At 35.8% G+C, this 12,873-nt stretch overlaps 1 protein-coding gene across 13 annotated transcripts in view; it reads left to right on the plus strand.

Moving 5' to 3' along the window:
* The window catches only part of TRIM2 (tripartite motif containing 2), a 134,917-nt gene extending 124,579 nt beyond the window's left edge, over positions 1-10,338 (plus strand). For 7 of the 13 annotated variants that reach the window (XM_015139356.3, XM_078002369.1, XM_078002373.1 and 4 more), the window contains exon 12: positions 5,847-10,338. In XM_015139356.3, coding sequence (XP_014994842.1) covers positions 5,847-5,999 — 153 coding nt within the window. In that variant the 3' untranslated portion in view covers positions 6,000-10,338. The remainder of the gene's footprint in view (positions 1-5,846) is intronic. The other 6 variants (XR_013417336.1, XR_013417337.1, XR_013417338.1 and 3 more) reach the window with 1 other exon arrangement.
* Positions 10,339-12,873: the final 2,535 nt, after the last annotated feature.

The following is a 12,873-nucleotide window of genomic DNA, read 5'->3' on the forward strand; positions in this document are numbered from 1 at the left end:
TATTACATTATTATTTTTATGAACCTCTGGCTGAAAATTGTCATTTCCCTTAATCATGAATATAAGCAACAATCATAGTAATTTTAGTAATGCCTATGACTTTGTCACCAAGAAAAAAATCACAGAAATTTTCATATCATATCAGTTGCAAAAATCTTGAATTGTCACTTATTCTCATCACTACTTCAAAATTACAGTAATTATTAGACCCATTACTATTTCTTATTATTTAATATGCTAATTTTTAGAAGCACACCCATATTGCTCTATCATAATTTAGTAATATTTCAATAGCTATATTTTAATATGATTTTTTACAATCCATGTGTTTTGTTTTATGAATTTAAAAACACTATTGTGCTAAATGACGCACAAGTCAAAGAGGAAGTCTCAAGGAAAATTGTAAAATATATTGGACTGAATGCAAATGCAAATAGAACATACCAAAATTTGTGGAATTTAGCAAAAACAATGCTGAGAGGGAAATTAATATGCTAAATACTTCTATTAGAAAAGAGGAAACATGTTAAATCAATGATCTAAGCTGCCACCTCAAAGAAGCTAGAAAGAAAAGAGCAAACCCCAAACAAGCAGAAGGAAGCAAGGCTGAAATTAAAGGTGGTGCGCTGTGGCTCATGCCTTTAATCCCAGCACTTTGTGAGGCCGAGGCAGGCAGATCACTTGAGGTCAGGAGTTTGCGACAAGCCTGGCCAACATGGTGGAATCCTGACTCTACTAAAAATACAAAAAATTTGTCAAGTGTGGTGGCAGGCGCCTGCAACCCCAGCTACTCAGGAGGCTGAAGCAGGAGAATCACTTGAACCCAGGAGGCAGAGGCTTCAGTGAGCCAAGATCGCATCATTGCACTCCAGCCTGGGCAACAGAAGGAGACTCTGTCTCAAAAAATTAAAAAAAAAAAAAAAGAAAGAAATTCAAAAAAGAAAAGCAATAGGGAAAATCCATGAAATAGCGAACTGGCTCTTTGAAAAGATAAACCAGCAAAACCCTAGCAAGACTGACAAAGGAAATAAAAGACACAAAATACTAATATTAATACATGTCCTGTAGACATCAAAAGGATAATAAAGGCATTCTGTGAACAACTCTGCATACATAAGTTTGACAACTTAGATGAAATAGACAACTTCTCAAAAAATACCAACTCTGCAACTTCAGTATGAAATAATTTGAATAACCCTCTAACCTATTAAGAAAAGTTAATTCATAGTTTTAAAACACCAAAAAGAAATGTCTAGACTGAGATGATTTCACCATGGAATTCTACCAAATGTTTAAAGAATTTAGTAGCAATTGTATATAATTTCTTCCAGAAAATAGAAGATAAGAGAATACTTCCCAACTCATTTTCCAATCAGCTTTTGAAGCCCTGTTACCAAAGCCAGTACAAAAAGGAAAGCTACACACCAATATTCCTCCTGTGTGTAAATATTCTTAAAGATATATTAACAAATATAATTCAGCAATATGTAAAAATCGCTCCATGACCAAGTGGAGTTTATTCCAGGAATGCAAGACTAGTTTGTACTAGAAAATCAGGGAGTCTCTGAGCTACTCTGGCTTGGGAGGCTGCCCTTTAAAAAATAAAAATAAAAATAAAGAAAATCAGTCAATGTAATAATCCACCATATTAAAATTCTAAGGAAGAAAAACTAAATGATCATATCAATTGACACTGAAAAATCATTTAACAAAATTTAATACCCATTCAACTCTCAGAAAACTAAGAAGAAAGACTCTCAACTTGATAAACAACATCTATGAAAACCTATAGCTAACACCATAGCTCATAGTAAAAGACTGAATGCATTCCCTGTAGAGCAAGGATGTCTGCAAGGATGTCTCACCATTCTTGTTCAATATAATACTAGAAGTTCTAGCCAGCACAAAAGGTAGAAAGGAAATAAAAAGCTTACAAATTAGAATAGAATAAATTAACCACTCTCCCTGCTTGCAGATAACATGATGTTTACATAGAAAATCCCAAATAATCTACAAAAAAAGTTCCTACAATAGGTGAGTTCAGCAAGATTGCAGAATACAAGATCAACATACAAAAATCAATTATGGTCGGGCATGGTGGCTCATGCATGTAACACCAGCACTTTGGGAGGCCAAGGTGGGAGGATTGCTTGAGGCCAGGAGTTTGAGACTAGCCTGGGCAACACAGGAAGACCCTATCTCTACAAAAAAAATACAAAGATTAGCCAGACATAGTGGCACATGTCTATAAGGTCAGCTACTCAGAAGGCTGAGGCAGAAGGATTCCTTAAGTCTGGGAGTTAGAGACTGCAGTGAGCTATGATTGTGCTACTGCACTACAGCCTGGGTGACAGAGCAAGACCCTGTCTCTTAAGAAAAACCAAAAATATCTATTATGTTTTTATAAACTAGCAACAAACAGTGAAAACCAAAATTAAAAATACAATACCATTTAGAATCACTGAAAAAATATATACTTAGGTATAACAACAAAACATATTCAATATTTGTATGCTGAAAACTATAAAATGCTGGCAAAAGAAATCAAAGAACGTCTAAGTAAATGGAGAAACAATTGTGTTCATAGATTGCAAGACTCAACAATGATGTCAGTTGTCTTCAATTAATATGCAGGTTTAATACAAAATCTCAGCAGGACTTTTTGCAAATATAAATCTTATTTTAAAATTTATATGGCAAGGGAAAGGAAATAGCTAAAATAATTTTGAAAAAGAAGAATAAATTGAGAGGAATCACTCTACCCTTACTAACCCATAGGGTAAGCTATATGACTTACTATATAGTTACCATAATCAAGCCTATGTAATATGGTGGAGGAATAGACACATACATCGGTGGGACAGAATAGAGAATCTAGAAATCACTCCCACAGTTGTACAGCCTATCATATTTTGACAAAGATACAAAAGCAATTTTGTATGAGGAATGATGGCCTTTTCAACAAATGGGACTGGAACAACTAAGACCACAGAGGAAAAAAAAATGAACGTTAATTTGTACAAAAAGTTGACTCAAATTGGACTGTAGATTTAACTGTAAAAGATAAAACTATAACATTTTTAGAAGATAATGTTTGAGGAGATAAACTTTTAGAATAATTTAAGAGAAAATCTTTGGGACCTAGGGCTCCGTGAAGAGTTTTTAGACATAATACCCAAACTATAATCCATAAAAGAAAAACAATTAACAAATTGGATTTCATAAAAAAAAAAGCTTTTGCTCTGTGAAAGATCCCTTTAAGAGGATAAAAAGGCAACAGACTGAGAGAAAATATTTACCAACTGAATTTCTGACAAAGGAATTATACCTAGAATGTAAAGATTCTCCAGATTCATTAGTAAAATAATCAAACAATCCAATTAGAATAATGAGCAAAAGGTGGCCGGGTGCTGTGGCTCACACCTGTAATCCCAGCAATTTGGGATGCCAAGACAGGTGGATCACCTGAGGTCAGGAGTTTGAGACCATTTCCTGGCCAAATGGCAAAACTGCATCTCTACTAAAAATACAAAAATTAACTGGTTGTGGTGGTGTGTGCCTGTAATCCCAGCTACTTGGGAGGCTGAGGCAGGAGAATCACTTGAACCCAGAAGGTGGAGGTTGCAGTGAGCCATGATCACGCCATTGCACTCCAGCCTGGCTGACAAGAATGAAATTTCATCTCAAAAAAAAAAAAAGGAAGAAAAGAAAAATGAGCAAAAGGCATTAAGAGAAATTTTACCGAAGAGGATGTTTACATAAAAAGATGTGCAATATCACTAGACATTAGGGAAGTACAAATTAAGACCATGGTGAGATATTACTGCACACTTATAAGGATAGCTAAAATTAAAAATATTAATAATGCCAAACACTGGAGAGCATGTAGAGAAACTAGATCTTTCATGCATTGCTGGTAGAAATGCAAAACTACAGTCAGCCTGGAAAATTATTTGGCCGTTTCTTTAAAAACTAAACATATACTTACCACACAGCCCATAAATTATACTCCTGGTTGTTTTTCCCAGAGAAGTGAAAACTTACATCCACACAAAAACCTGCACATTGTTGTTCATACAAGGTTTATTTGTAATAGCCCAAAACTGAAAATAACCCAGATGTCTTTCAATAGGTTAATGACTAAACAAACTGGTGTATCTATACTATGGAATATGACTTGGCATTAAAACGGAACAGACTAATGATACACTCAACAACTCAGATGCATCTCAAGGGCATGATGCTGAGTGAAGAAAAGCCATTTTCAGAAGGTTACATACTATATGATTCTATTTGTGTAACATTCTCAAAAAAATAACAGAATTATAGAGCAGGGAAACAGATTAGTGGTTGGCAAGGATTAGAGATGTGAGGAAAGGGGAGTGAGTATGACCATAAAGATGTAGCAAGAGGGAGATCTTTATGTTGATGGGATAATTCTGTATGTTGGTTGCAGTGGTAAATCTACACATATGATAAAATGACGTAAAACTGTACACACACAACCCAAAGTCAATGTACTGGGTTTTGTGTGGTACTATAATTACAGAAGATGTGACCATTGGGGGAAACTGAGTGAAGAGTACCCAGGACCTTTCTCTACTATCTTCGCCACTTCCTATGAATCTATAATTATTTCAAAATAAAAATTTAACAAAAATAACAAAGCAGAAACCGACAGACCAAAAGAAAGTGATTTCACATCCAAATGTATGATCATCCCCCCATACCCGCAAATCGCACACTTGTGAATTCAACCAAATACAGATCAAAAATTTCGGGAAAAATAATTTATTAAATATAGTGATTAAAAAAATACAAATTGTAAAAATACATCATATTATTTACATTATATAGCATTTATATTGCTCTAAATATTAGAAGTAATCTAGAGATTATTTAAAATATATGGGGGGATGTGCATAGGTTAGGTGCAAATACCAGGGGATGACTTTACATGTTGAACCATTGACTTCTTACAACCCACTCTTTTCTAAAAAGGAAAAAATAATTTCTACTGTCTCATTGCTGTTATGACTCAGGAACATTCTTCCATCATCTAGTTGCTGATTTTTTCCCCTTATAATTGGGGGGGAGGAAAAGGAGATGTGAGACTGGAAGTGGAAATAAGTGAAGATTTAACATGAACAATAAGGTTCATTCATTTTTTAAGCACCATCTAGGGCCCTTCCCAACCAATATTTGTTGTGACCACTATAGGAATACTAGTGAAAGCTAGCAGCCAATGGCATATTCTACTCCACCAACTGGAAATAGATGGGGAGAGGAGAGAAAACAAGGTAAGTGGAGAGCAGGATTATAGAGATGATAGTGACATAAACAAAGACATATCCATAGATGGATAGATGATTACTTAAGTCCTTTTTTTGTTTTGTTTTCTTTTTTTTTTTTCTGCTTTTTTTTTTTTTAAACAGGGTCTCGCTATTTTGCTCAGGCTGTTCTTAAACTCCTGGCCTCAAGGGATCCTCCCAGCTTCATCTACCAAAGTGCTGGCATTATAGGTGTAAGCCACTGCACCTGGCTTATGCTAATGTTTTAAATATAAAAGCATATATACTGGGCATGATGGCTCATGGCTGTAATCTTAGCACTTTGGGAGACTGAATCAGGAGAATCACTTGAACCCACGAATTGGAGGTTACAGTAAGCTGTCTTCACACCACTGCACACCAGCCTGGGTGACAGAGTGAGACCCTGTCAAAAAAAAAAGAAAAAAAAAAAAAAACAAGAAACAGAAAAACACTAGCATCAAGAGTTCTCTAACTCATGTGCAGCATATTACTATAACTTCTCCTGTAACATTCTGACTTCCTATTTGTTTACAGGTTTTTGATGGGAGTGGATCATTTTTGTCTTACATTAACACATCTGCTGACCCACTCTATGGCCCCCAAGGCCTGGCCCTAACTTCAGATGGTCATGTTGTGGTTGCAGACTCTGGAAATCACTGTTTCAAAGTCTATCGATACTTACAGTAATGGTGGGCAGCTGGATACCCTCTTCCAAGGTCTTGCACTATAAACTGGAATGGATTTCTCAGTGTGGGACCAGATTATGACTAGGATTTTTATGCCAGAAGGAATCATTGGTGAACTTTCCAAGGTTATTTCTGAATGTAACAATTTCCTTAAAAACTGCTTATCCAATTTCTGTATTTCACCTTTAGGGTTAAAAAAAAACCTCTTCTACTGAATCTATAAACTGCAGTTTTACATCTGTGAACTATGGCTTAAGGGACAGGATTTATGTAGCTAAACTAATTTTGCAAATCAGACACTTAAAAAAAAAAACTAGCATATGTAAAGGTATTTGTTAATCCTGTGAATGGTAGCTTTTGCACAGAACTTCCAAAAGCAAAACAAAAACAAAATCTATTGTAGTTATATACTTCATTTAACCTAGGTCACAAGACCCAGGGAATCTTCTAACCTCACTTTTACCGTAGGTATTACTCTTGTGACATTTTTTTGGTTATCAGCAACTACATACAAATTACTTTAGAAAAAGAAAGGCTGTCTTGCAAAATGATCCCAGCTCTGATTAGCAGGCCTCTGGAGTTCAGTACTTAAGAATCAGTGCAAATTTCTCAACCTTTCTGGGTTAGACAAAGATCCTTTTTTGTGTGTTCTTTTCACCACCTCTTTTCGGCTCACCTTGTATCAGAAAACAAAGTACATCTTCAGGGAAACCTGAAATTTCTAATGCTTTGAAAAGCATATTACAAAAGTAATGCTACCTTTTGGGAAACAAACTGCCCCATTAACTCCAGATCATTGCACTGGAATGTAATCAAAAAAAGTCATGTTTTGTGTACCATGTTTTCACACGTGTCTCTCCTCTTCGACTTCGTGAAAGCGAAAGCTTTACCTCCTGCAAATGTCAGCACATGTAGTAGGACACCAGTATCCTAGGACAGAGAGCCATAAGTAGCCCTTTGGAGGACTGATGGTGTCAACCAAAGGCATGTGATTGATACATGATTTCCCCTTAGAAAGCAAGTGTTACCAAAGTTGTGTTATCTTGAAAGCATTACAGGTAAGGGCATGTTATGGTTATTTATCATTGTTTAATGAATAGTAGAGGTGTCAAGGGACTATGTATACATGATTAGGGTAAGATAGAATGTATTATATATATATATACACACACACATATATATAGCTGAATCTTTGGTGTATTGAAATAGGCAGCACTCTGAAAGACAGAAGCTTCGTCCAGCCATTCTTCAGCACATTCCTTTACTAAGCAGTTTAAAGCCGTCCTAGTGGAGCAAGCCCTAAAGCAGATTTAATTTTTGCCATTTTTCCAGGAATGATGGTGGTGGGTGACTTTTAGTCAGAAAATGGCCTTCTGTGCTTTCAAAAAAAAAAAAGAAAAAAGAAAAAAAAACCCAACAGGTCAAAAGAAAAGTTGCACTTGAGTTACATTTAATTTAAATACAAATGCATTTTGAGAAATGTTAAGAACAATTCAGTCAATCGTGCATCTGTCATTGGTACTGTAAAACAAGCTGTGGTCTATTTCCACTGTTTAATCTTCTACTCAGTTCTACCAAATAGGATGTCATGTTTGACATTTTTTATGGTGACTTGGGGTCTTCTTCACTGAAAGCACCTTAGAACTGTACTATAAGAAAACGTTTCCCCTATGTATATGAATGTGATGTTTATTGCTTATTAATTTATAATTCAGTCATTCTCTATATAGGACTTCTTAAAATTTAGAAGGGAAATCTAGCTACTTCAAATTGCCTATTAAATTTATTATGCCCAAATCAGCCTCTGAAAAAAAGGTTTTTCCAGGAAGATTTACATTTAGGTTTAATCTTTTTTTTTTAGTTAGGTAGAGTTTTAAAAAATATTTGAACCTGTCTGTGATAAAGCTATAAAATTCAATAACTTTTAGAATGTTAAATGAAGACACTGTTTCCTAACATCAGTGAGATACATCTTTGAATTTAAACATTCATATTTACTGAGTACCTACAAGGTACCAAGTACTCTTTTAGGCGCTGGAAATACTGTGATAGACAAAACAGGTAAAAATCTCTGCCCACTCAGAGCTGACATTCTGGGGTGGGAATTTCATTTTGCTGTGTGCTAACATTCTTCACAAAAGACAGGCTAGACTCTTGTCTAGATTGTTTAAAATAAACTTTTTAAATTGGTTACATTAATTTTAGTTTATTTTCACAAGTAAAAGATGGCTTTCTATTTAGATTCTTTCTGTCCCAGGCTGTTGATCTTTAAACTAGTTGATTTAAAGAGGTTTTTTACACAACATTTAAATTATATTTGTGAACTTAGAAATTAACTTACAATCTAACTAGCCATCATATCATATCCTATCAGGCTAGATATCTCAATAGTAGACTGAATACAAAGCTAATTTTTTTTATATGTCAATATTGGCATAAACTGGAATGAAAGAATAATTTGATTCAGACCTGCTCCACTATGTGTTGCTAAAACACATGCTATGGGCACTCCAGGAAACACTATATTTTTTCCAAAAAATATGTGATTATATATATTAAAGTATAGATAACATTTCACACTTGGATACATATGTGCATTTACTGTATTTCTTGGTAAGCATATTTTTGGGGGAAAGTGCTGCTGATATGATACAACTAGACAAAATTTAAATGAAATTTTGTCACATTCTATGGAAAATGGTTTCTGGTAAACTGAGAAGGATATTAAAATAAGTGGCTTTTTTCTGGGCTACCATTATTGTTTGATTTCTCTTTGTCAAGTGTATAGAACCTGTCATACATTCATGATAAGTAGCACTGAAAAATTACTCATTCAAATTTCCCCTGGGCACGTAAGGCAAAATATTGCCAGTTGGGATTTCAAGGTCAGTGACGATGTATTTCCTCCCAGTACAGACCCCCCACCCCCCCTTGCTGGACATGGGGAGGCAGAGAGTCACTTGACCATCCAGAAATACATGACTATAAGTCCTTTATGACTGTATGCCATTTTTTTTTAATGGTACTTAGTATTTTGATCAAACTTTAGTCTCCAGAACTAAACAAGTCCCTAAGTTTCCTTATTTTAATTTACTGTGACTAGATTTGAGGCAAATAAATACTCCAGATCCATGCAGCTACAACACACTTGCTTCCACTACTAAATATACAGGGTATGTCCTAACACGGAGTTAACTGGAATAGCAGTACACTGCAAGTATCTATGAATCCTTAGCACTGAAGGGTTAACAGAAATGCTTTGGTAATACCTACTTAGTTAATTGGAGGAAGTAGTAAATAAACATTAGGTAATCTGCAGATTACTTCAAATGGGAAAAATCTTTTTGTAGACTCTATAGTATCCTCTCTATTCACTAGCTTCTGAAAAGGGAGGAGTATTTTTAGTTTGATAATTTAATAATTTAAAAAGACATCTCCAGGTAGGATAAAATTAAAGCTATTTCATGCAAACATTATCTAATTTAGCTTAAAAGCAAAAGTGGTAATACTGTTGGTTTCTGTAAATGTTGCAGGGTTTTAAACTTTATAATTACTTTAATATTTTTGATAACTAGAAATCTAGTATTGCCATAAAGGAAACTAAGTGCCCATCAAAGATTTGTTTGGTATAAATAAAGAATTATTTGTTTTGTTTTCAATGACAGTAAGCTACAAATCATGATGCTATCTTAAAAACTTTCTAAAGATGAATTGTGTGGCAGTGATTGTGTGGTCTGTTCGTGGAGAATGTATGAAAGCTATTAATATTCTAGAATAGATTAATAAATTGGCTATGTTGTTCCAATGAATGTACAGCACTTCCATTAACTTTTGAAAGCAACACAGCCTTAAACTCAATGCTTTTGCTTTATGACATGGGAATGTTCTGTCATCAATGGAGTGTATTCTTGTAATAGAATTCTTTATATCATTCTCAATTCTATAGACTTTCAAGCCTATGTATGAATATGAAGGGTTTTTTTTTTTTGCTTTGTTTTCTTTTTAGATTTTGTACATTCCATCTTTATAGGTCTGTTTCATATGTTTTGTGTATAGAACAGTAAGTCTTGCACTCTCTAACATTGATACTGATATATTCTCGTCATTTGTTCTTTTATGAATCCAAATGTTGACTGCCTATTTAAAGAAAAGAATGAACGCTGTGCATCAAAGTGTTTGTATGTTCGTAGCTACATATGTACCACAGTATTTTGGATGCTTTAGTCTACAATGAAACTTTCAATTAATTCTGTCTTGAAACATAGGAGAAACAAGATTCATGTGTATCTCTTTACCATGCACAAAATCTCAAATCATTATAATAAAGCTTGTTTTCTCCATTTGCAGAGTGAATATTTATTTATTTAATATTTCTCCATTTGCAAAGTGAATATTTATTTAATATATTCTCTACCTGAAGGGAAACTGAAGAACGTCCTGGAATCTGTAGAAGATAGCAACACTGCAACCAGACTATTTATACTAGTGAGGAAAAGCTGAAGAAAATTTTTGCTGGCTATGACATTAATAATCCATTAGTATTTAGGATGTATCTTAAGTAGGAATTTGGAAAATCCTGATACATATGTAGAACATGTACATTTAGAAAGTTATAGAAAAACCTGACTACCTTTTTTTTTTTTTTTTTTTTTGAGACAGTGTCTGGCTCTGTTGCCCAGGCTAGAGTGTAGTAGTGTGATCATGGCTTCCCGCAGCCTCGACCTCCCTGGCTCAAGCAGTCCTTCCACCTCAGCCTCCCAAGTAGCTGGGACTACAGGCACTCACCAACACGCCTGGCTAATTTTTAAAATTTTTTGTAGAGATGTGGTCACCACTTTGCCCAGGATGGTCTGAACTCCTGAGCTCAAGCAATCCCCCGCCTTGGCTTCCCAAAGTGCTGGGATTACAGGCGTGATTGTGAACAATGACGGAACACAATAAAAATTGGTTTTGTTTTCTTGAGGGTTAAAAAAAATCCAGCATAGACGGAAACTCTGAAAGAGGTTACATAAGTCAGTCTTGGAAGGAGAGATGAAACAACGGAAATTAGAAATACCTAACATGGAGCTAGGTATGGTGGCAGAGCCTGGAGTCGCAGCTACTTGGGAGGCTGAGGTGGGAGAATCACTTGAGCCCAGAAGTTTAAGACCAGCCTGGGCAACATAGTAACAGACTGTCTCTTTAAAAAAAAGATCAAAAGTGACACTGCTGACGATGAACTGTAAATATTAATATTATTGAATTCTACTTCCATTCTTCATTTGTTTTTTCTTTTACCCAAGCAGGCCACCATTATGGGCTCCTTGGAGGTTTTCAGAATCAGAGAGGGTGGGTCCCTCCATAAGCCACTTGCCCCATGTTTTAGTTCAGCATATCTGAGATTGTCCTCCAGGAGCACATTTCACATGAAGCCAGATGCATCCCTTTCCAGAGGAGAGAACAAGTACAGTTTTGCCTAAGGAGACTGGAAGGGCAAGTGGACATCTGATGTTCTCACCCTTCTGTCTGTTTTTCACTGTTAAAGTCACTGATCAAACAAATGTCTAAGCACCTTTGGTCCACCAGCCTTTTGGCTAGGTGGATGGGATACCAGGATGAATACTGAAGCCTGTACCCTCGCAGAGCTTATAGCCTGCTTGGAGAAACAGACCAGATACTTGCAATACCATAAACTGCTTTATTCAGTAGCAAATATTTACTGAGTGTAGAATGTTCAGGTACTATGCTAGTCTCACTAGGGAATAGCAGTAAACAAAAAAAGCTGCTCTTCTCACGGACTTTTATTTTACTGGGATGAGACAAATAAGTGAATACATATAGACCTAGCTACATAATTTATAGAGCCTGGTGCAAAATGAAAATGCAAGGCCTCTTGTTCAAGAAGCATGAGAAAAACATTTTCCTTTCTTCTGTAGTGTCTCCACCAGTCACCGTGTTTTTTATTTGCTACTTAATGTTACACTCTCTTGGCCATACGGATACTTGTTGAGTGAGTGTAGAGGCTCACAGGCACCTGGAGTCACACCCTGGAACTCAGACCCCCCCCCCCAGGCTTGTGCTAAAAGAGGGCACCAGAGCATGAGTTGTTCAGGGAATAACAAATAGTCTGATATGGCGAGACCGCAGAATTTCTCAAGAAGAAATTAGTGATGAGGCACAATTATAAAGAGTATGTTATTGTGCCTGTTCTTAAGGAGTTTACATTCCAGATGGAAAGATTAGAACAATAACTATAAAACAGAGAAAATTAAAGAGCCACGGAGAAGGGTTAATAAAGTATAATAATAAAGTATAATGGAAGTTTCAAGTTACTGCATAGTTGATGGGGACAATCCTCTTTATGCCTGTGTCCTAGCGTAAATAGGAATAGCATTCCCTTCCATTCTCAGAAGTGTCTCAGTTCGGATGATAAATTATATACTCACTAGACACCAGTCTTTCTCAACCTTTTTTCTCATTACCATCCCCATAAAGAACCTTTTTAGATGTTTTTTCCCTGTTCACAATGCCATCCCCAGTCCCATGAAATTTTAATGCCAGAGATAATACTGTACATCTGTTTATGCACCGTGAGCCACAAACCACTGGAGCACAAACCATCTAAGATCTTTTTGTCTCCCAGGAATCCGTTTGGATGTCATCCCATTGAGAATGATACCCTACACAAATGACATGATTGCATTGCCATTTCTAACTCAGAAGCTGTGTTGTGACTGACAGGTTGATAATGTTGACTATTTCTTCCTTAAAATTGTTAAATAAGCAGGAGGCCATTGGCTTGAGGCTGTCTCCATACTTTGAGTTCCTACCTAAGGAATTGTAAGGAACTGCAACCTAACTTGGTACACAAACAAACTGAAAACCAGGCATGGAGT

This window comes from Macaca mulatta, chromosome 5 (genome assembly GCF_049350105.2).
Source record: "Macaca mulatta isolate MMU2019108-1 chromosome 5, T2T-MMU8v2.0, whole genome shotgun sequence".
NCBI classification, from domain to species: domain Eukaryota; kingdom Metazoa; phylum Chordata; class Mammalia; order Primates; family Cercopithecidae; genus Macaca; species Macaca mulatta.